This window comes from Vespa velutina, chromosome 1 (assembly GCF_912470025.1).
Source record: "Vespa velutina chromosome 1, iVesVel2.1, whole genome shotgun sequence".
NCBI classification, from domain to species: domain Eukaryota; kingdom Metazoa; phylum Arthropoda; class Insecta; order Hymenoptera; family Vespidae; genus Vespa; species Vespa velutina.
Genome location: NC_062188.1, coordinates 17,219,198 through 17,243,970, shown reverse-complemented (window position 1 = coordinate 17,243,970; position 24,773 = coordinate 17,219,198). Strand labels below are relative to the sequence as shown.

At 36.0% G+C, this 24,773-nt stretch overlaps 1 protein-coding gene across 1 annotated transcript in view; it reads right to left on the bottom strand.

The window, feature by feature from the left end:
* Positions 1 to 24,773, bottom strand: part of LOC124950968 (ralA-binding protein 1) — a 64,527-nt gene that overhangs the window by 29,510 nt on the left and 10,244 nt on the right. Inside the window, exons 5-7 of the mRNA XM_047498636.1 lie at positions 22,414 to 22,731; positions 18,583 to 18,880; positions 18,108 to 18,250 (exon numbers count right to left, since the gene is read on the bottom strand). Coding sequence (XP_047354592.1) covers positions 18,108 to 18,250; positions 18,583 to 18,880; positions 22,414 to 22,731 — 759 coding nt within the window. The remainder of the gene's footprint in view (positions 1 to 18,107; positions 18,251 to 18,582; positions 18,881 to 22,413; positions 22,732 to 24,773) is intronic.

Genomic DNA, 24,773 nt, shown 5'->3' with positions numbered 1-24,773 from the left:
TAATGTGAAAGTCGATGATTATAGTTTACGTTGGTCAGTTGATGTAGTTTAATAGAGTTGTTAGTGATAGTCAGATTTCTACGAACAAGAGTATAACTATAATTAATGATAAATTATTAATTGGAAGTTGTATTAATGTCAGAACAAGCTAAATTTAAATTTCGACATTGGGAAAGACAAATGTGAAGAAGAATTTATGTGTGAAGGATATTTTATATATCTCTTTAGTATTCGTTTTGTCAAAGTATCATCGAGATTCATTTTATTTTATTCGTCTTAATCATACTAAAAGAAATCCATTTTAAATAATTATAGTTAATTCATATCGAGAAAAAATACAATTATACATTTAATTATATCGAAAAAAAAAATTACTTATTATATTATAAAACATACGTATACTAAATTGTACACGTATGTGTACTACGATGTGTATTTTTTCTTGTTTTGTTTTCTATTTCATTATTATTTTGACATTGCAAATCTTATGTTTTGTTTCGTCACGAAAATCAAATGTTGCGTATAATCCGATGATTTTCGTTTGACGTAATATGTATACGCGTGTATACGTGAAGAGACCCTTTTCATCATTTGTTAAATTAACTAACGCACGAGACGTTTCAATGTTCATGACGTTACACTTGGAAAAGAGATGGAAGGGATAGCTTGGTCACGACAATTGTTTTCCTTTAATTTATTCCAAATTCTTAGCTATGGCGACAGAATTGGTCGATTATGTCGATCACGTCTTTTGTGTCCGATCAAAAAATCATCCAGTCTCTCTCTCTCTCTCTCTCTCTCTCTCTCTTTCCTTCTCTTCATCTTTTTTCTCTTTCTTTGCTTTTTTCTTTCGTTTTTTATCTCGATCTTGGTGTATGCACTCCACTCATTCTTTCATTCTACTAATTCCATCTACCTTCTTTGATTTTCTCCCTTTCGAAATAAAGATTAAGATAGATAGATAAATAGATAGATAAAGTAGATGGATATGGAGTATGAAAGTATTATTCAATTTCATCTTTCACTTCGTCAAGAAATCTTCGTCAATAATGTAATCCTCAATTTTCCAATTGACGATATTTATTGTCAATTGTCTCTCTTTCTTATTGATCATCGTTACGTCGTTAATTAATAAATAAAAAAGAAAAAAAAAAAGAATTAATATAAAAAAATCTTCCACAAAGTTTCTCGTAAAAATACTTTTTGAATGAATATATTATATAAAAGGTGAGAGAGCGAGATAGAGAGAGATAAAGGGAGAGATGTAACTTTGTTCATAGTATAGTCGACGTCTGAATCGTATGGTTCCTTTCTCTGACGTCGACATCATGGTACGTCATGTTATTTCCGGTTGCCGATTGCCAGAGGCGTTCCTCTTTTACGTTGTATGTCCGTTTCTACTTGGACGCTTAACGTCGTCTTTCGATTTTGTATGCATCGAATCCAATCGGTTTTGTATAATGCATATTTGTAAACGTATAAACGTTATTCGAGAAAAAAAAAAAAAAAAAAAAAAAAAAAAAAAAAAAAAAAAAGAAGAAAAAACAGAAAATCAAAGGAAATATCTGCAAAAATGTAATCAATTGGAAGTTGATTGTTTATCTTTTTTTATCGATGAATTTAAAAAAAAATTTATTTTTTTACTCGTGGTTGATTCTAACATGGTTTAAAAGAGAAAAAAAAAAAAAAAAAAAAAAAAAAAAAAAAAAAAAGGAAAATTTTTCGAATTGGAAAAAGAACTTTTTTAACATGACAATAAATACAATAGAGATTACTTTCTATATATTATAAAATATAACTGTCTGTGGTATCTCGTTAAAAAGAATTATCGTAGATATTTCAAATTGAGAAGAGTAACTCACGTGAAACTTCACGTGAATATAATAAACGATAATTTAATTTTAAATTATCGAAGACGATGAATAGTAAGGACGTTGAATTGTACCGACGTGATATCATAAGAAGACCTAGGTGTATTATTATTAGAAAAGGAAAAAAAAAAGAAAAAAGAAAAAAGAAAAAGAAAGAAAATGTTTCAATCTCTCTGATGAGTACGATTCGATATCGACTTTCGCATTTCCCGTTACGATTTCACGACCCGACAAACCACAATCGGATTAACGCTGGCAACTCTCATGGATACACGAATATTATAATGAAAGCTTACAGTGAAAGAACCATTCGAAACAAATCGTATCTAGTGGTATCGCTCGATGGAACGCACAAAGGGAATCATTTTCGTAGTTGGCGTCCTGTGTACGCGCGCGCGCGTATACACACGTATATATGTTTGTGTGTATTAAAATCATCGTGTTTCATCATTGTGGTATTTAATTATTCGAGAGCCGCTTTGCTAATGCCTCGTTCACCGATAAGACCATATTGCACGTGAAAATCCGCTTAAAAATAATTCTACATAATATATATTACGGGCAAATATTTCTACGTTCGCCAAACGTCCAATAATTTTGTAACGACTGCGCGATCCATTACCGAGCATCGTCGATAATTAAATTTTAATCCTTCTACCTCCCTTTTCTCCTCTGTCCATCCCTTTCGAGAGTTTATTTTCGCGCAAACACGCGTCCGTGTACTTTCATTTTCGATATTACCTATATATTCAAAAAACAGTGCGACAATCGTAATAAGGACGATAACGATACATTGTAAATAAATGATCACCTTTCATTTCTGTGATTTATGAGAACAAGCGTGCGAATTATTATCGAGATATTATCCAGCCGTAGAGCTTTGTTTATCGTATTGTGAAAGAAAAGCAAAGTATAAACAGGGAAATGAATATTACGATAAAAATCACGTGATCTTTTCGTTCGCATTATCTCTACATTTTTTTATGCATACAAATTTTATACAATTATAAAATTAGTTTTAAATTTATTATTCAATCGCAATGAATATAAAATATAATAGATAGAATTATACAAGTTGCTTGATACAAATTAAATGTACTCTTGATCGAAAGGAAAAAAAAAAAAAAGAAAAAAAAAAGTTAAGGCTAAGTCTTATCAATGTTAAAACTGATTGATCTTATACGATGTTCACTCTGTTGTTATGGCCTAATAACGATTGGACTCGCTAAAGAAAATCGAAAGTACGAAATAGTAAATAAGAAACGAAAACATAGAATGATCACGTGACACGTGACTAAACATTTGTTCTGTAATCTTTTCCAATAGCAACGAACAAAAAAGAAATGTCCGTTTTTTTTTCTTTCTTTTTTTTTTTTTTTTTTTGTTACGAGTTCCTCGACATCGAAGACGACCTTGAAGAAGGAGAAGAGGAGCTTGATATTCTACCATTCGAACTTCTCGAGTAAGGTCGAAGGTCAACTTCAAGTAAGGCTTTCGTCGTCGTTCACGTCTTCGTCTCGAGTCTCACGAATGAAATGGTTCAACGGATGAAAGGAACCGTCGTCGTACAGTCGAATGAAAGGGTTGCTATCGTGGAAATAGAGAGAGAGAGAGAGAAAGAGAGAGAAAGAGAGAGAGAGAGAGAGAAAAGAAGGGAGTGAGGGTGAAGAGGAACGAATCGTACGACAAGGAGAGAGAGGAAGGGGATGGCATAAGTGACAAGTTGAGGGATTGCCGCGCCTACGAACGCGCATTGTACGCAATCGTCCTTCGTGAATACCTCGAGGCCCTTACTCCGCCTACGATTTTCACCATTTTCGACTACGTACTGTATGTACGTATGTATGAATGTATGTATATATATATATATATGTGTGTGTGTGTGTATGTGTGTGTGTATATGTATGTATGTATATACGTCGTATGTAGAAGTATACGTCAACCGTAGACGGAAAATTTCTCAACTGTAAAGTCTCGGGGAAAATAATTCTGGGAAAGGGCTTCTATTCGATTCCAATGTGATTTCGAGCTTATCGCGTACCAATGATCGATCCTTTGATTTTTTACGTGCACCCTCGATGATCGATAGACGATAAATTCGTTAAAAATACAAAGGATTATTTATATTAACTAACGAACGTTTTAATAAACAATACGTACATACGCGTAGATTATTAATGTCTGATAAAGATGATAAAGATGAAGGATCTTCATCTTCAACGTTGTAAAATTTACTGAGATGAAACGTATATTTCATGTAAACAGAGCTTAAGATAAATGAATATAACGTATAACGATCAAGTTCAAAGGGCAATCCAATTGAAAATAAATTCTTTTCGATTGTATATCTAAGAGAAGAAAATTCCATAAGTGAACGTAAAATAAATTTCTATTTCTTTTTTTTTCTCTCGTGGATAAAGAAATATCGATGAATGAAAAATTAAATTCACGATCGACTATGTGTACTCCGAGAGATGACGTTTGATTACTAAAAGGCTAGAAGTTTTATTCCAAGGTAGGATAAAACCTTTTAGTAATCGTTAAAGGTGTAGAAAGAATGATAGAAGAAAAAGAAAAATGTACGTGTCTCTTTCTTTTTCTCGTTACATCTCGCCGTTATCCTCTTTTTCCTATCGTCCTTTCAACGTATAGAGATGCACACGTGCGCTATCTTTTCCTGGTTCTGGTGATATGTCCTGAAATGCGAAAGCGACGTCGTTTCTACGTTTTTCAAAATGCCAGACCGCGGATTCGATTAGGGAAGCCTTGTCGACCTAGCCCCTTTCGGGAATTGCGGGGCTTGACAGCGGCAGTGTACCACGATCGCGGTTCCACGGGGTAAAACAATGACGAATGTGTCCTGTCGCGCCCAATACGGATCCAAGCTGGCTGCATGGCTGCCTGGCTCGCACGTGTGAGAGAGTGCACACGCGAGAATAACGTGCCGGTAGTCGCCGTCGGTGTCGGTGTCGAGGAGAGAAAGATGGAGAGGGAGAGAGAGAGAGAGAGAGAGAGAGAGAGAGAGAGAGAGAGAGAAATGGAAGGGATAGGAGGTACGGGACGAAACTGCGAAGGGGTTGCAAGAGACACGCGGAAATACGGGCTAACACGCGACCCTCTCCACGACTCGAGATGTCGCTGTGGTATTATCGAGCGGATTTCCGTTACGCGTTGCTTTACACAAGAGAGACAGCCTAGACGAATTCCGATGTGTCTCAGAATGAGAGAAAGGAAATGAGTAACCTCGAATCAAGTACTTTGCTCTTTTGTTTCTTTTTCTTCTTCTTCTTCTTCTTCTTCTTTTTTTTCCTTCTTCTATCTATCTCTTTTTTTTTTTGTTTCCTTCTTCTCTTTCTTCTCTCCTTATAAGATTATAATCGATAAAGAAACGATATAAAGAATGTTATTTCTTGATTTTGTATAAAATAAATAGGACTTTTAAAAGATACGATTGTTTTATCGTTCGTTGATTTTAAAAATTTTTTTTCTTTTATTTTATTTTTTTTTTTCCTTTTAATAATAAAATTCTAAATTGTTGTCAATGATTTTATCGTTGTAACGGGAATTGTCTATAATAATTCACGATTACGTAGATCCGAATTATCCTAGATAAATCGATTTTAGAAGAAGTTTAGAGAGAATCCGAGTCTTGTGAAAGCACTACTAGGAATTTTCTACTGGAATTTGCATCGTTCCAAGTGTTCCAAGTGGTATACGGGGAGAACATATTAAAGAATAAATAAGAACATCTGTTCTTTATCTCTTGCACTTAGAGTTCCTTTACTTTGGGCAAACAAAAGAAAACAAAAGAAAACAAAAAAAAAAAGAAGAAGAAAAAAGCAAAGAAAAGAAAAGAAAAAGAAGAAATATCTTTCGTAATGTAATATCAAACTTATAAACCAAATGAACGTAAAAGTGAAATTTCAGTTTGACTTGCCTGTTTTACCATTAAACGGAATAATACAGATATATGTTACGTTATTAAATGCTATAAGAGGTTTATATGCATTATCAGATAGATTTTGGGTATGTATTACGATGCACGGTTTATACGGTTCACTTCGAATTCCATTTCGAGAACATTGTCAAATGTGTATTTCAAAATTAAGATACCTTACATTAATGGACGATGATAAGTTTATTGTAATGTTTATTTCTTTTCTTTTTTCTTTTTTTTCTTTTTTTTTTTTTTTTGTCGTTGTAAATTATTCAAATTTGTGGCATCTATTGTTATATTCATTTTTATTAAAGAATATTAAATATAAGTTGTATACGGAACTTTAGTTATCTTCACGAGTTTCATTCGACTTCGAAATTTGTAGTATCCATTAGATCATCGAGCAACTGTTGTATGTACTGTATATATGTACGAAGAACGTATATATATATATATATATATATACACGTTCCTCGAAACAAGAGCAAACTACGAGCGAGCAACGTTCTACGACATGTTCGTAGTAGTTGTGAGGCGAGGAAATAAGAGAAAGAGAAAAAAACGTCGTTTGAAATTCCGCGCCATATGCTCAATGGCTCTTCTAGTACACCCTTTTACCCTTCTTACTCTTTACCTCGTCTTCTCTTTTCTACATCGAGCGTCTCCTAACTCTCTCTCTCTCTCTCTCTTTCTCTCTTATCCACCCACGGCCAATACTCCTTTACCTTGCAGCTGCGGGAAAATTCAAATTTACGCACCGACTGCCTCCGCTGTGTTTTTCGAACTTATGAAAAATGAGTCTAGTCGAGGGTCCGTACCACCCTCTCTAGATCACTCCCTCCGTACTACTCCATTCTCTGCACTCTCTCTCTCTCTCTTTCTCTCTCTCTCACTCTTTTTCTCTCTCCCTCTCTTTCTTTCTCTTTCTTACTTTCTGAGTTTCACCCTTTTGGCTCTTACACCTTTTCTCTCTGAAGTCTTACAACTCGCCGATCGTTTTTCTTTATTTTCCTTATGAACTTTTGTGAGGTCGTGGGAAAAATTTCAAATGCCTTTTCTTACAATCGATCGATTAAAAGGAAACGACGAATTTTCTATCGCAAATTTTATCTATTTGATATAATATATATATAAGAAATATAAGTGCAGATTGTAGGTGATCAAAGAATTTTTTAAATGAAAATGACGATGTCACGTTTAATTGTTCTCTCTTTTCTTTTTCTTTTTTTTTCTTTTTTTTTTTTTTCTTTTCTTTTTTTTTTGCCAAAAAATAAGGGAAGCGTCAAGGGAAATGTTAATTTTCAACTTTTTTTCTTATCAATTAATTTTACATGTCGTTAATTAGACGAGGACGGAAAAGAGAAGGAAAAAGGCCATGAAGGGAAAAAACTTGGTTCATCTATTTTGTTCCCTCGAGTGGATCGAGTTGCTACGACTCGTAGCAAACTACTACCAGCGATGCTGGTTCACATTTTCCGGTAAGAACGTGAACTGTGGGTTTATATGTATCTTGTCTCCGGAGGTTATGCGACATAATTTATAACGCCGAGCTCGTCCGAACGTGTAAAAAGCGTACGCGAAAGCTAGGCTGAAACAGCTTCTAGGGTAACGGCTATGGGTTGGCCATCTTGATTTTCGAGATATGCCATGAGTTTAAATTATTACGTACCTATCTTCTGGGGATTATATTCTAACGAGTACCCATGGAAATCACTGCTTTTAATATATATATATATACATATATATATATATCCTTGTTAATATATTTAATATATATATATCCTTGTTACATGTAACTTTTTATTTCCGAATAATATCTCAAACTAAAATGAACTTTCGAAACTTACGAATATTTATAATGTATATGCAATTACATTATTTACACAGTATATAGATTATACTGTTGGATAGATAAAACGGTTTATCGAAATTCGTGAATGGTTTATCGTTGATTCGATTATTCAAAGTATAAATATCACTAAAAGAATTTTATGAAAGTGATTCGACTCAATTCCGACTTCTTGAGTTTCTTCTACTTCTTTCTTTCTTTCTTTCTTTTTCTTTCTTTTTCTTTCTTTCTTTCTTTCTTTCTTTCTTTCTTTCTACCGATTCAATAGGAAAGGTTTCTTTTAGCTTTGGTAAAACTTCAACGACCGTGGCTATTACCGTCCGAGATTAGACGTTTCTTCTTCTTTCCCGGCCTTTCTTTTTCTTCTATCTGCTTCTCTCTCTCTCTCTCTCTCTCTCTCTCTCTTTTTCTCTTTCTTTCACGACTAAACATTTGACTCTTGTTCTTATTTTTCTTTACGTCGAAAACACGAGAGAAGGATGGACTCGCGAAGTCTTTTGAGAACGTCGAAGGAGGAGGAGGTGGAGGAGGAGGAGGAAAAAAGAGAGGGATACAGAGAGAGAGAGAGAGAGAGAGAGAAATAGACGGTTCTTCGTTTGACTCGACGTTTACGATCGCTTCGAGTTTGAACGAGGCTAATCGTGCAGCAGGAAACGAGTCTCGAGCTTGAGATCTTGGACACGCATTTCGAAAGAAAGAAAAAGGAAAAAAAAAAAAGAAAAAAAGAAGAAAAAAAGAAAAAGAGAACGAGTCGCAGCTTTTATCTTTTTTTTTTTTTCTTTTCTTTTTTTTTTCTTTTTTTTTTTTCAGAACTTTCACTTCGAGTCCTGTTGCACAGAATCCATATAAAGAGGTCATTTAAATATTTGTCGTTGTTTATCACGTGTAGATTTCTAAACAAAATTTCACCCTGTCATTTTCGAATCTGTCAGTGACAGCAATGAGCCTAAAATTATTGATTATCGATTGATCGTTGTTGTAATCGAAAAAAAAAAGAAAAAAAACAAAAAAATAAAAAAAAAAAAACCAAAAAAAAAAAAAAAAAAAAAGAAAAAGAGAACCGATTGAAACATTAACGACAATATGAATTTTAAAAGCCGTAGAGAGAAATTTCGTTGTTGCACGATTGCGTTTTCGTAATATACGCACGCATTACAAAATATGTTCCGCGTTAGCCGTTTGCTCGTTGATGCTGGCATCGTTACCGGGGTTGAGAGAAAAAAAGGGGCGGGCGGGAGGGCTTGTGCACGCACGCGCACACAGACTTTGAAAATTTACGAGCGTCATTATTAAACGGGAGCCAAGGATGGTCCACGGGTGGTGCAGTCCCTTTTTTAAAAACGGTAGCTTTAGATATTAATTCCTTCCTCCGTTTACCCTCTTATACTTTTTCTCGTTCACTGCGCGCGTTCCAGCTGTGCACCGTTGCTCCCATAAGGTCGATGCTGGAATCAAAATTATTTGTCTTCTACAAATTCTTTCGCTTTCCTTATTCTCTCTCCTTCTCTCTCTCTCTTTCTTTCTTTCTTTCTTTCACTTTTTCTCTCTTTCTCTTTCTTCCTTTCTCTCTCTTTTTACAAAAGTGACGACGTTGACCGTAGCATTCTTAATATCAATGAAATATATCGAATATTTTGTTGTCCATTCAATTTTCCACTCCTTCTTGTAAGGGCAATATCGAGCGATGCAATTTCAATCGATAGCCGTGTATTCGACCGTGCGTCATATGTGCACATAACATACACCTATAGAACATACAGTATACGTACATATGCACACGTACGTAGTATGCACATATGTGTGCATACGTATGTATCGGTTCATCGATAAATGGATATACATTCCAGTTCTCGATCTATTTGGAAATAGTAAAAAACATACACGCGTAAATGCCCGGGATATTCGCAGACCGTTGACGGATAAAACACACAAGCATTTTCATCCTGGAAATTTTTAGATTGCATTTTTTATGGAACGCTATACGGGCAGGGAAGGAGGAGGGAACGGGTGGGACACGTACGGTCGCGAACGTATGTACGTAGTACATCGTTTGTATTTTATTGATCAAGCTCCAATCGCTCGATGCATATTTTTCAAAAATATTCGCCAAGTTTTTCACTCTTCTTTGGAATCTTTCGTTTCTTCGTTATTTGTAAATTCACGATAGCGTCGTCCTCGATACGACGACGATAATGAAACGCTTTGATTCTGCTACGCCTCCGGCTATGGAGGGATGAAATTCACGAAAATAATTCTACTCTCTGTTCTACCCAATATAATACATATACAGGTGTACGTACATGCTAACGTATGTACCTAGATCGGTTCACCCATTTTCAATACACCGTCGCAAATTGTGGTTAAGAGAATTGCACTTAAATTAGAGGCGAATTTCGTCTCTTTATTAGAAGATGAAAACGATGCAGTTATTGAGCCAGGCTGTACAACGTGAAACGATCCTGTAATTCTCTACTTGCATGCGCCCGGTCTGATACCAGAACGCTTACGCGCATATTTTCCTTCGTGTATGTGCACGAGGGTGTTCGGTATTTAGTACGAGTACGTTGTGTCGTCGCACGACTATGCTCTATGCGTGTACGTATCTATGTGTGCGCGCGCGTGTGTGTGTGTGTGTGTGTGTTGTGGATGTGAGTGTGAGAGAGAGAGAGAGAGAGAGAGAGTAAGCTCGTGTATCACAGCGACATGTCGTGTACGTTTGCCGTGTACCGGTGCAAGTTCTTATACGAAGTTTATGCGAACACAGGACACATACACACATAGGAATCATGAGATCCTGTATAAAAGGTACTTGGCCAAACATATGCGTGATTTAAAAATATAATATATTCAACGCTTGAACGCCATTGTGCTGTTTAACTAGTCAGCCATACTAACTATCATACTTTTCTCTATTTTCACTTCAGCTTTTTCATCGCTTCTCTTCGATCGAGCTTTCCTTCGCTTCTTTCTATCTTCCATTCTTCTTCATTCGTGTGAGCTTATAAGAGCTTACACAATATCCAACAAATATACATACGACGTATGTAAATATACATATATCTACTTTATTTTTATATCGTTATTTTTTTCCATACCTTCGTGTAAAACGAGTTCAACGATTTTTTTTTTTTTCTTCGTAAACCATACGGTGTAACGATCGATGAAGAGAAGGAGTATTTTTACATTTTATTTTAACATCGTCGTCGTCGTCGTCGTCGTCGTCGTCGTCGTCGTCGTCGTCGTCGTTGTCGTCGTCGTCGTCGTCGTCTTCGTCGTCGTCGTCGTCGTCGTTGTCGTGTTGTACAGCCTTTGACAAAAAAAGGTATCTCTTGCGCCCCATTTTGCTCTGACAATAACGAGCATGTTTTATTTATTCCTCTTTTTTTCCCCCCGTTAGTCAACTTATAATTAATCGTTGATATTTCGTGTTCTTATTTTTGTTTCAACCCGATGATATATTTTGACGTTGCTCGGAATTCGTTGTTTTAACATTTTCCTTATATCTTTTTTTTTTTTTTCCCTACTCTTCGTCTTTCTCGTCAAGTACTAAAATGAGAGATAGAGAGAATATTTAATCGAACCGTCTTCTCACTAAATGCATACTTACATACATACATATGTAAGTACATATACCTATAGATATATACCTTCGTGATATTCACGAAAGTATCTAATTTATCATGTTTTTAATGAAAAAGGTCTTTGAGAGTAAGTTACTCAACCGTTGTAACGCGTTGTAAAACCTTCGGGAAGGAGATTTAAGCGACCATTTATGTTCATGTAATTTAAACTAGCGTGTTCTATTAAATTTAAAAAAAAAAAAAAAAAAAAAAAAAAAAAGAAAAAAAAAGGATCGATTCAACTATATATTCCTGCTTGTCGTGAAAATAAAAAAATATTTACACGCCGTCGGAACGTGAAATATTATGAATCTATTTCTTTCATGGTATCTTAATATAGTCGGTATTACTTTAGTGAAAAACGTCCCTTTTATTTTCCTTCGACGGTTAATTAAAATTTTTATGATCGACCTCTCGCTCTATTAACGACTGAGTTTCGTTTGAAAAAATATGGACGAAAATTTTAATAATTATGTATAGAAAATATGATATATAATTCCTGTAAATAATGTTCTTCAATAAACGTTATACGACATCGGTTGATTAAAGAAACAATAGGAGTGACTGAAAAAAGGAAAAAAAAAAAAAAAGAAACAAAAAAAGTTTCATCCCATTCCCTTATATTAAAATCATTCCTTTCATTTGCGCGCGCATATTAATTTTAAATCGTAATATTTGTACGAGCGAGAACATTTTTTTTTTCTTTTCTTTTTTTAGTACGAACAGAAGTATTACTGTTTTCATCTGCAATATTATATTTATAAATGGATAAAAAAGGGATTCTTTAAAAAACAATATGTTTACGAAAAAAAAAAGAGAAAAAAAAAAGAAAAAAAAAAAAAACCGAAAAAGAATCCCCAATTTCATTTCTGTATAAAAGTAACCTTTTAACTCGACATATTATTATTAAAATGTGATACGTCTATGTTAATGAATGAAAGGACAAAATTTGAATACTAGAAAAATAATCGAACGAGATACGACGACATATGTATTTTTAAATTGTATTATAGAACGTTTTTAAATAATTATTATTGACGACGATTGAAAGTACGTTCGGCATTATAATTTTTCCCCGGAAAAAATGTAAAGATTATATGCGTACCATTTAATTTCGATCAATTAAGCTTTTAACGCGTTTCGACGTTCCGCGCGACGCTCGGCTAGAATTTTAGCAGAGACGGAGCATAACGTAATTTAATTAGATTTTCCCCTTACTTCGTTCACTCTAATTTAATCTCGTTCCACTAGGTTCTACATTCATTGCAATAAGGGCCACGGCACTCCTCCGCGTTCTTTGTTTTCATATCGTCGAACGGATAAGCACGAGCCGCGATAGATCTCGACGGACGTTCCACGTGCCAGTAGCTTAATTGCTCGGGGATTCGTGCTCTTTATACCTGTTAAACCGCGAATGTACTCACACCTTTACACGTGCCACGGCTCCCCTATTACATACATATACACATACACGTACATACGTCCATACACACATACTTATCTACATACATATATATACATTTTCACATTTCTATAGGAGTATTTTAGCTTATAACCTAATTAGAAGAAAATATTATACGCGATCGAATTGATTTATTCTCAATAACATAAAATATTGAAATATATATATTGAATATATATATATATATATATATATATATATATATATATATATATATATATATATTCATGTTCGGCAAGCACAGGTGTGCGAAAAAGAATTAATGAGTTAAAATACAGGATGTCAGAAAAAAAATTATGATATTTTGCAATACGAAGAAAAGGTTTTTTTTTTTTTTTCTTTTCCTCTTCTTTCTTTCCCCTTTATAAAACGATATATATCTGTTTCGTATTGGTCGTATTATTTATATTTCTTTTTAACGAGCTTTTATACGGCTTCATTCCTTCTTCTGTAGTCGCAATGCGATTTTCGAGACACCGTGTATAATTGATTCCGCGTAAATCGAATTTATGGATTCGACGATCCACGCGAATTATCGTCGGCTGTGGTATCTCTGTTATTGCTTTATCGTGTATTAGAGATAGGCAGCGGGAACTTTCCATTTCCTCGTTTGAAATTCGAAGTACGTTCTCCCGGAGATTTGTGCGAGTCGATCGAAGGGGTGGCGTAGTCTCTCTCTCTCTCTCTCTCTCTCTCTCTCTCTCTTTCTCTCTTTCTCTCGTATTCGCGGAGAATCATCGGATTGAGCTCGCTTCGTACAAACTTGTTTTACAAAGAGAAAGAAGAAAGGAAATGAAGAGGGAGAGGAGGATTATAAAGGAGAACAAAGGGGGATGAAGAGAGTAGGAGGAGGAAGTGGAAGTGGAGAAGGAGATGGTGAAGGACGAGGAAGACTACAAAGGGAATCCAATAACTTTCATGATCATAAAAGAACTACGTTATTACATCAAATCAAGGTTAAAACGATGTCTCCTTCGATATCGCCGGATGTAGATTGTTCATCGTGCGATTCAAAAGAATTTTCTCTCCTATTATCACCGACGGAATCCGTAGCCTCGTAGCCGATAATTATAGATCTGCGAGTAACAAAAAAAAAAAAAAAAAAAAAAAAAGAAAAGAAAAAAAAAAGAAAAAGAGAGAAGAGGAAAACGAATAAAGAAAAGAAAGAAGATAACACGGAAACTACGTTTGCGAATCGGTAATCATTAATCGATACTATTTTCTCTCTCTCTCTCTCTCACGGATGAGTTCTTCCTTCGCGTATCTATCGAATAATTTATATTTGATCGACGTTCATAAATTATTATTACGATCTTATTATTCATCGCGGGTATTCCTAAAGCTTCAAAATTCGAGGTTGACCCTCCGGAGAATTCGTACGTGACCCGAACGAAAATTCAGTTTCTTTCCATAAATCGGTAGATCAATCTTGCCGGTTTCTCGAAGTTCGTTTCAGAGAGTAAGAGGAAGAAGAAGAAGAAGAAGAAGAAGAAGAAGAAGAAGAAGAAGAAGAAGAAGCAGAAGAAGCAGAAGGAGAAGAGGAGGAGAAGGAGGAGGAGGAGGAGGAGAAAAAGAAAAAGAAGAAGAAGAAGAAGAAGAAGTGAAGAAGAAGAGGAAAAAGAAGAAGCGAAGAGAAGAGCATAGAGATAAGAAAGAATGGACGTTGAAACGGAAGAGGGATTGTACGAACGAGCGATGTATCAAATCGGATTCAATATCTCTCTTGACATTACGTAAAGATGCTATTTCTCGATTCGAGTTTGTCCTCTCTCCCTCTTTCTCTCTCTCTCTCTCTCTCTCTCTCTCTCTCTCTCTCATTCTCCTTTCTTATTCTTCTTTCTAGCAAATCCTACGACAACCATTCGACCAAAGCTCTTGCAAACGGTAAATTGAAAAGCGTAGCTATATTCGAGAAAAATCCGTTATCGTTCGTCTCTCAATTTGGATTATCGTTGATTATTATATCTTTTGGAAAGTTTAGAAACATTTGTATTGGCTACTTTCTACTGAAAACTAACGCCTGATACATCTCTTTCCTTGTCTATCTCCATATTTTTATTTTAACTTTTTCTTATTTCTCTCCTCCTTTTGTCTCCCTCTCTCCCTCTCTCTCTCTCCTTCTCTCTCTCTCTCTCTCTCGGCAGGCAGGTGTATTAAGTGTGAAATTAAAACGAATAGGATCGTCAACGTCGCGTGTAGAGTTTAATTTAAAAAAGTAGGCCACGATAAACTGCTTCGTGTATGGCATCATAAACTTGGCATTATCTTAAAAAATGGGCCTCAAAGAAGTATAAATCCGAACTACGTTATCCGACCCGACGACAGCCTCCTTTCGTTCCCTTCGGACCAACGAGACGATTTTAAATCCTCGATGAATAACGACCTTGAATTTTACATAAATTTCTACTTACTTTCGTAGTTGATATCTACAATGTTTTGAACGCTTGATATCTTTCGACTAAAAATGAAGAGAAAAAGAAAAAAAAAGAAGAAAGAAAGAAAGAGAAAAAAAGAACAAAGCAAGTGAAAAAATAATTTTACAATATCATCGTATTTTTAAGATTAATTGTCATTAAGAAATCATATAACAAATTATTTTAAATGAATATTTGATATGACATTCGTATAGTTAGGATCGAATGTTCATTTTCGAAATTTAAAATATCAGAAGAGATTTTTGTATGCAAGTCGATCGATGAGACGATTTTCTTAGCTTTCGGGATAAAAAGTGATTCCTTTCACGAAACTGGGAGTCAGAAAAAAGTGAAAAGAAGAAAAGAGAGGAAAGAAAGGAAGGAAAGAAGGAAAAACGAACGACCAGTGGATCAAACCGAATCCAATAACTCCCGTGGGATTACAACTCTGACCCGCGGGAGTCTATCGGGTTGGAAGATGCGAGGGATGAGGGACAAGGGCTGCCGTTGATGTTGCTGGCGTTGTTGGTGGTCGAAGAAGCACGAAGAGGGGAAGAGGAGGTCGGCCCGTGGATTCATTTTGAAGCTTCTGTTGACGAGACTTGGTAGCCTTTACTATTTTGCGATACAACAGACGATGACGATCTATATACAATTTGGGATAGTTGAATAAATACATACACACACACACACACACATATATATATATATATATATATGTATATATATATGTACATGCTTTGAGATTTGACTAGGTTATCCTTGATCTCCTATTAATCGATATATTAATATACGTATATTAGTATAGTCAATATATATATATATATATATATATATATATATATATATATATACGTTGACATACATATTATTATACTCTAATATGTCTAACATTGAATTCACGTTCCGTTCACTTAGGTTAAAATAATATAAATAAATAAAGTTAATAATATAATTGAATTATTAGTGATCGTATAATATCTATTTCAATAGAAAATTTCTCACAACTTTTCTTCTCTTGCATGGTATTATGGGATTATTCTTAAAGGTATTTTGATAAATTCGCCTTCTATAAAATATCGATTTTCTATTTTCGATGAAACACGCTCGGATAAAATCCATCGGTGGGAAGGGGGAGTGGGGGTTGCTTTTGTCGACGCGACGGAAGTATTTTCGAAGGAAAAGCCTTCGAAATCGTGAGGCGAGATATCAAAAGTACCCATAGCCGTGGGCTAAAGGTAAGAGCTAGCGGGCAAATGATGAAACACAAACGGTCGGTACTCAATCACGTTCGCGGTAGGTACAACGATTTTCGTGACGCGCCACGTGAATTCACCGCAAATTGAATTTCTCTGAACGTGGTGGTCTTACTCGCTATAGTAAATATAATACAAATACACATATATGGATAAACGCATATATATATATATATATATATATATATATATATATATATATATATATAGAAAAAACACACAGATCTTCGTGATGGTATTTATCTATACCTATATTTGAGAAGAAGGCGAAAAGCTTTCGTGACACAGGAATATACACAGGAACAGGGAAATACACATTTGTACGGAACAGAAAGTGAGATAGATGTAAGCAACGAAGAAACCGAATGGACGTTTCAGTAACCAACGATAGGTATATAACTTATAAGCCTTTCGTGGGATTTTGACAAATCGTCCGAATCCTGTTTCTATTTCTCTCTCTTTCTCATTCTATTTCTTCTACATTCCTTCGTGATCCTCTCTTCTAGCCGAGGGAGAATTACCTCGGTGACCAGTGGCGTGCCACTAAATTCTCATGCCTTGTTTCGGTGGTACAACTTTCCCAACCAAGTTCTAGTTTTTCTCTTTTCTACAGAATTCTTCATGTTTCTACTGTTTCTATATATCTCTTACCTTCTATACGAGTTACCTTTGTTTCGAGTACGTCGTTTGTAAAATTTACCAGCCTAGACCAAATACTACCTACCGTAGTAAATTTTTATCTAACTTCCCTTTTTTTTTTTTTTTTCCTTTCCCTTCTTTTACTTTTCTTTCTTTCTTGTTTCTTTTTTTCTTTGCTGTTGTTGTTGTTGTTTTTTTTTTTTGTTTCACATCAAATATACAGTCGAAACGAACGAATTCTTTTAATAACTCTCCATCTCTTTTTTTCATTATTCTTTTTTTGTCGCTTGATCGTGAACGAATAAACAAACGTCATTGAAAGTAGAGCCCTATTTACAGTGCAAACCTTATAAATGTCTAAACGCCCATCCACGTTCGTTATCCATTATTTATGTATAAAACGTTCGATGGAAACGTAGAGGAAGCTTTTTCATCGATCGATTTGCCATTATATAGTGTCTCGGTCCATATCTATGTTTGTGTGTTTGTAAGTAATGTATATACGTGGATGTTCAACATTGTATGTACAAAAGTTAAGCGCGAACGTAAGTATTAAGTTATGCATAGTTCACCGAACATTTGTCACGAATATGCAATATACCCAAGGAGATGCGCATTTAGGTCATGCACGCTATCGCTCATGAATTATCGACCGTTTACATATGTATATGTATCTATGTATATATATATGTATATACATATATACATTACATATTGTACGATCTATAGATTTAGTCTAATTATCAATCCACATAGGTATTAATCGTCGACGATTGTATTTAACGTTCGTAAAATTCTATTTTCTTTCTTCCTTGAAATAAGGTTTATGCTAGTTATAGAATTCCATATTTAGATTTCTATAAAACAATAAAATCGAAATAATGAAAATTGAATATTTCGATACGACGTGACTTAATTGACAATTGAACAGACATATTTTTAAAATATTACTATTTTTGTATTATCGTTTCGTAAAATAAAGTTATATTATGATAATGAAAGAAAGTAATGTAAAACATATCAATATTCTCATAACAATACAAATCGAGAATTACTTACTAACTAATGTGAGGTAGGGTATACTGTGTTGAAAATGTGGTGGACTGCAGGCTTCTTCCGGTCTTGAAATGGCACTTCCTGTTTGTACCTCTATAACGTGACCGTCTCTTCGATAAAATGCCATGCACATATAACCGCTTCGGCTGTGAACAATTCATATCGATTGAGATACAAAGGACGCGTATGAATATATGAATAAGTCTAAAATAATAACGTTTGAATTTGAATAGAAAGTATTTCATTTTGAAAAATGTAATTAATTCATATTTGAATGTAAAGTATTATTTCGAATATAAAAAAAAAAAAAAAAAAAAAAAAAAAGAAAAGAAGAAAAGAAAAAAAGAAAAAAACAGGAAAAAAAAGTTCGATGAGCATTGATCAATTTTCGAATTGATTAATCAATGTGTATTCCTTGTTAGAAAATATATCAAATTTAAATTATACATTAGGGACATTAATGAATAATAAAAATTACCATCCAACTGTGAAATGGGCAACAAGCATGATCATTATCATGCCCGGAGCAGCGTTCGATTGTTTTATACTATTGCAAAGAATTTTCACATCTTGATCCTCTTGTCCAGGAATATACTGTCCATCCAAAGAGCCACCGTCGAACCTGGAGGAACTACCGTTTGATCGAGCTACGTGAAGGGAAGCGTTTCTAGGATGAAAGGTATAGGATCTTGCGAGATCTAGTGTGTGCCATGTGAGTCCTCCGCTACTATGACCAGTCAGCCAGCTCGGGAAACGGCATTCGCCTGGTGATGAGACTGCAACACAAACGGATCAAAGTCAAACTCTAGTACAGTAATAGAACGTTCATTAAGGTTCTGCTATCTGAACAGTGTACTTATATAACGTTCTATCGTTTCTATTGATTCTAATTCATTAAAATTTATTTTTGATAGACGATAGAAAATCTTAAATGTTTTAATTTCAATTAAATATGAAAATATACTATTATATGATATAGCTAATTGAATCAATGCTCTAATTTTAATCAACGTTCGATATTTCAAATATAATATCATCTCTGTTAACCCATGAAATTTTCTTTATTATTTATGAGTATATAAAATTTGAAGGATCGAAAAAGTTATTTCGATCCTTTAGAAACGAGAAATGAGAGAAAAGGGTTAAGAAGGTTTAAGAGAGGGACGTATAGAGTAAGAAAAAAAGAAAGAAAAAGGGTGAATAGAAGGATGGAGGGATGGGCTGACAGTGTGCACGTTCGTACGGCCGCTTTTATGGGGCGTAAAAGCATTGTTGCACGACGTGGAAAAGAATGGAAATAATTCAGGTGCTCTTTCGATAAGTCCGCCGACGCGAGCAGCCGAAACACAAATTCCTCGATCGTAAAAATCGAATGGTGCTCTTTCTCTCTACCCCTCGATCTCACTCTCACTCTCTTTCTCTCTCTCTCTCTCTCTCTCTCTCTTTCTCTCTCTCTCTTTCTCTCTCACTTCCTTCGTTCCCCAAGCTCGTTCGCTTTTTTGTCTCTTTTTGCCTCTACGAGCTTTCTCGTTCCTCGTTTCCTCCTTCTCTCTCTTCTTCCTCCGTATGTACTCTCGATAGCTAGGTAGGTAGGTAGGTAGGTAGGTAGGTAGGTAGGTAGGTAGGTAGGTATAGCTAATTCGAATTTTAACGACGACGATAAAATCGCGCGGGGACATAGAAATGGCGGCTTGAACTTCGGTGCTTTTCTTTATTACCGAGTTACGCCGTAGCGTGTCTATATATGTGTGTGTATTTATGTATGTGTGTGTGTATATATCATGCTTGGCCGAACAAGTAACTAACTACTTTTCTCTCTCTCTCTCTCTCTTTTTTCTTATTTTTCTTTTCTCTTTCGATGGTAATTTCCATCAGGTTCGTATTTAATGCAACGATTATCCACGCAGCATGTCAATTCACGACTCGAGGCTATCATCGATTTCTCTCTCTGTTTCTCTCTCTCTCTCTCTCTCTCTCTCTCTCTCTCTCTCTCTCTTTCTCTCCATCCTCGCTTTGGACACAAGAGATAGGTCACTGTCACGTAAGAGAGACTCTCGCGCAAAATGTATGCACTCTATACACACATCCGTGTGTGATATCATCGTTTAAGCGATCCTCGAGCAACTCGAAGCGTCCCGTTGAATTATACGGAGAAGGAAATTTCGTGTCGAGCGAGGAAAAGGAAAATATGAGCACCGGCCGAGGCTCGATATTGTACTCCGAAAGAAAAATAGAGAATGCATGTACCGTCTCGTATTTTGAGCAGATATACATATGTATGTATATATGTATGTATGTATGTGTAAATGTACATACGTGTACGAAGAACAATAATAGCACACATGAGAATAATCCTTTTTTTTTTTTTTTTCTATACAGAGATATTCTATCAGTACGATCCTTTGTCCAAAACAACATTTCCATCCATTTTATACCACGATAATACGAATTTATTATAGATTCAAACTTCTCTCTCTCTCTCTCTCTCTCTCTCTCTCTCTCTCTTTCTCTCTCTCAATTTCTTTTTCGTTTTTACTTTTTACGATGGCCCATCTTCCGTAAAACGTTTCTTATTCTTGCAAAAGCGGCATCCTTCTCTTTCTCTCTATGGCTTTTCATTCGCTTCATAAACCTAATGTCTACGAAGGAGAAACTCGCGATGCGCCCGCAAAACTCGATATCTCGGGACGTGGCAATTTCTGTAACACCACTTTTTACAACGAAGAAAACGCTTCTTGGGTTCTGGTTACTCATCTACGAGATGACTTTTCTCGCTTCCTGGCGCCCAACTTCTTCTCACAGTTCTCTTCCTCCTCCTCCTCCTCCTCTACTTCTTCGTTTTTTTTCTCTTACCATCCTTTTTCCATCCCTTTTCTCGAATCTTCATGCTACCTTTCTTTTCTCACACGGGAGACAAGAGATTCCTGACAGAGTTTGTGTTACAAGATATCCTCCTTCTGTCCATCCGTTCTCTCTCTCTCTCTCTCTCTCTCTCTCTTCTTTTGTTACCATCCTGATCTTATTTTTGTTCCTCTTTTCTTTTCCTTCATCGACATTTTGTACGTTCGTGAAAACGTATTCGAATCGATTTTAATTCGGCGACTAATCGATACTATTGAAATCAGTTTAAGAATAAAATAGAAAAATAGAACATAGAGAAAGGGATAGAAATAAAGGATAATCCAATGTTAATTCATTTCTCTTTTTATTTGACTTTATCTTCTTTCATCTTATTTCGTTCTGCTCTCTTTCGCACATCTTTTCTGCAATGCCTACTACGACGAAGCTCCTACGAACTCATCTTTTTCTTTTTCATTTTGTACTTTTTTTTTTTTTTTTTTTTTTTACCAAGCAGCTCGTGCTCGTCCTCTCACAAGTTCTATCCGCGTGTCGTTGACTCCGCACTCGACTTAAAACGATTCGTGAAAGAAAGTGGCAACTGTAGAGGATAGTGGATAAGAAGAGAGAGAAAGAGAGAGAGAGAGAGAGAGAGAGAGAGAAAGAGAGAAAGGGATGGAGAACGAAATGAGAGGAAGATACAGAAAACCCACCGAAGTGAAATCCGTTAACGAAGTTTGCCCTGAGACTGTACGTACTAAGATACGGGTTTGTAAACTGAAAATGAGGAGCACGGGAGTAAGTGGAAATGAAAAAAAAAAAAAAAAAGAAAAGAAAAAAAAAAGAAAAGAAAAAGAAAAAAGGAAGGAAAAAAGAAAAAAGGAAAAAAGAGAAAGGAGAGAAAGGAGAGAAAGGAGGTCGAGCTTAGTGCCGTGTAAATATTCTCTCCTTTTTATATTCACGATCGTTAGTCGAAGTCAATACGTTTGACACGTTTGATCAGCGAGCTCTCATCAAAGATATGATATATTTTTTGCTTGTCGAATATCGAGGAAAAAGGTCGGAAGATCGATCTTTCTCTCCCTTTCTACTTTCCTTCACCGTCATGAAATAAAAATTGAGAATCGGCGTGGATAGTTACGAGAGTAGAAACGTGGATATTTTCGAACACGAATCGGAGAATCATATTTTTAAAGGAGCGTTTACGATAAGTGGCCGATTATTGGTCTTCGCATACTCGACGATCATTTTATATGGACCATTCACTCGGACCGATAAATCTCTTGAACAGACTCGTTCCTTGGGATTTTCGAGTTTGGTCGTGCTTCGTTCGAATAATTTTAAACGGATGTTTTTGTGGAAAAACGAAGAACGATTTCAAAAAGAAGAAATGATAAGAATGTTCACGGACATTTTATGATTTAGAGGAGAGTTTAAAGATATTTCGATAGATCTATTATCGATTCCTCACCTTTCTTCAAGGTCATTGTTCTAGAGCCCTCCATAGGACTGGAAAGGCCATTGCAAGTAGCATCACCACTCTGAGCCACCCGGTATATTTCGGCCGCGCCCTCGGGCACCGGTCCACTCGGTAGGGCGACGTCATGATGCATGGCGCCCATGCCCATGGCAGCTCTGTTTAGATTGCCCTGCACCGTCTGACTGGCCTTCTCGTAGACGAAGCATCGGTATCGATCTTCGTTGCTCGACGCGTGGTTGTGATGTAAACGGCCGACGAGGTACCGGCTGCTACCCTCCTTCCATGTGGCCAGGCACTCGAGCTCCTCCACTGGAAACACGCGAATTTACGTTCTCCTGAACTCGCGATCTTATACAAAAATAAAGATTCTCAAAACATCCTTTATAATGTATTCTTACTTTCAATATTGTTTCCTTAAGATCCATCTATTTCGTTATCAGAGAATAATCATTCATCGTGGAAAAAAATAATGAATTATATATAGAAGTTTATTTTTGTCAGTTGACACAACATCGTTAATATTTACCGATCTATATATTTTATATACGTAATTCATTTGCAAATAAAATGAAAAATTAGAATCGAACATTGTTGACAAATGAAATGTTTATTTACATGTTTACAAATATTACGAATTATTTTCTGAACAAATTTGTGTATACGTTCGAACGAACCAAGATACAAAATTTTACTTCTTCTATCAATTCATGATCGTTACATGGATATTTGTCCTGTATATGTAATAATTTCATTTTATTTGGAAACAAATTAAATTCGTTAAAATCGAACGGGAAATTGAAGTTCTCTTTTTAAATTGAAACATTTTTATTTCAACGGGTACAAGCTAAATGCGTTTTAAACGTGAGGAATTTAATGTCACGTGCAAGAGACGTGCACGATCGATCCTTGGAAATATTTCACGACGATTTCCTCGACGATTTTCGAACTTACTGTGAAAATACTTTTAGAAACTGACGTTACGCGCAAAGCGACGATTCTCCGTTAATGAAAAGATCCTCACATCTTGGTAACGTCGCTCGAAGGTTAAAGCCGTCGTCGTCGTCGTCGTCGTCGTCGTCGTCATTGTCGTCTATCGGCATCGCTTTGTAAATACAACGGCGACGACGACGACGACGACGACGACGACGACGACGACGACGATACAGGCTCGCATAAGATATAGTTCGCTCGTATACCATCGAGAATCATAAACCTTGTGACTGAGAGTCTCTGTACCCGATCGCGAAAGAACTTTTACAGAAATGTAAACGGATGGTTGGAACTATCTGTAAGAAAAAGAAAAGAGGAAAAGAAAAAAGGAAAAAGAAAAAAACAAAAGAGAGTACGTTGTGGCTTAAACGGAGAGAGAAAAAGAGAAATGGACACTGATAAAAAAGGAGAAAGGAAAAATAGAGTGGAAAAATGGGATGGAAAGAGACGAATGAGAGAATGGCAGAAAGAGATAAAGAGGAAAAGAGGAAAAGAGACAAAAAGAGAGAGAGAGAGAGAGAGAGAGAGAGAAAGAGAGAGAGAGAGAGAGAGTAACAAGAAAGAGAAGCTGAAAGTCCGAGTAGTAAGAAATCGAGTCGAGAGGAGTGACCAGAGAAAGAAAGAAAGAGAGAGAAAGAGAGAGAGAGAGAGAGAGAAATAGAGAAAGAAAGAGAGAGAGAGAGAGAGAGAGAGAGATTTCCGGTTGAAAAACGATACCCCGATTTCAAGCTGTCGCCGCAGGATCGTTCGGGATCGTACTTTTGCTAGAGCGGTGAAAGATCCTTTGTGGAAAAGAGACGACGACAACGACAACGACAACGACGACGACAACGACAACGACAACGACTACGACTACGACTACGACGACGACGAAGAAACCAACAATTATCGGTTCGGTAACGAAGTCGCCTCGAGGCGACACCAACGAGAACGAGAAAGAGAGAGTGCAAAGAGCGAGATCTTATCATCCTCTATCGCCACCTCTGCCATCATTGGCACGACCAGCTTTTCCTCTCCTTCTTTCATTCATCCTCTCTCTCTCTCTCTCTCTCTTTCTTTCTTTCTTTCTTTCTCTATATTTCCCTCTCCTTCGTTCTCTTTCTTTTCTTACTTCCGCTCGTTCTTCGAGATCCAGGCTTTCCCGAAGAGCCGCGTATCTAAATCACATCTTACGGAAAAGTCGAGCTTCTCTCCTTCTTCTTCTTCTTCTTCTTCTTCTTCTCTCTTTCTCTCTCTCTCTTTTTTTTTGTCGATTCTCTTCCTTCTTTACCCCCTCCCCCCTACCTCCCCTTCGCGTCCCGCTCCATTGCTCAGCCTCTCTTTTTGATCCTTGATCCTACCGAATGACGTCGCGAGCAATT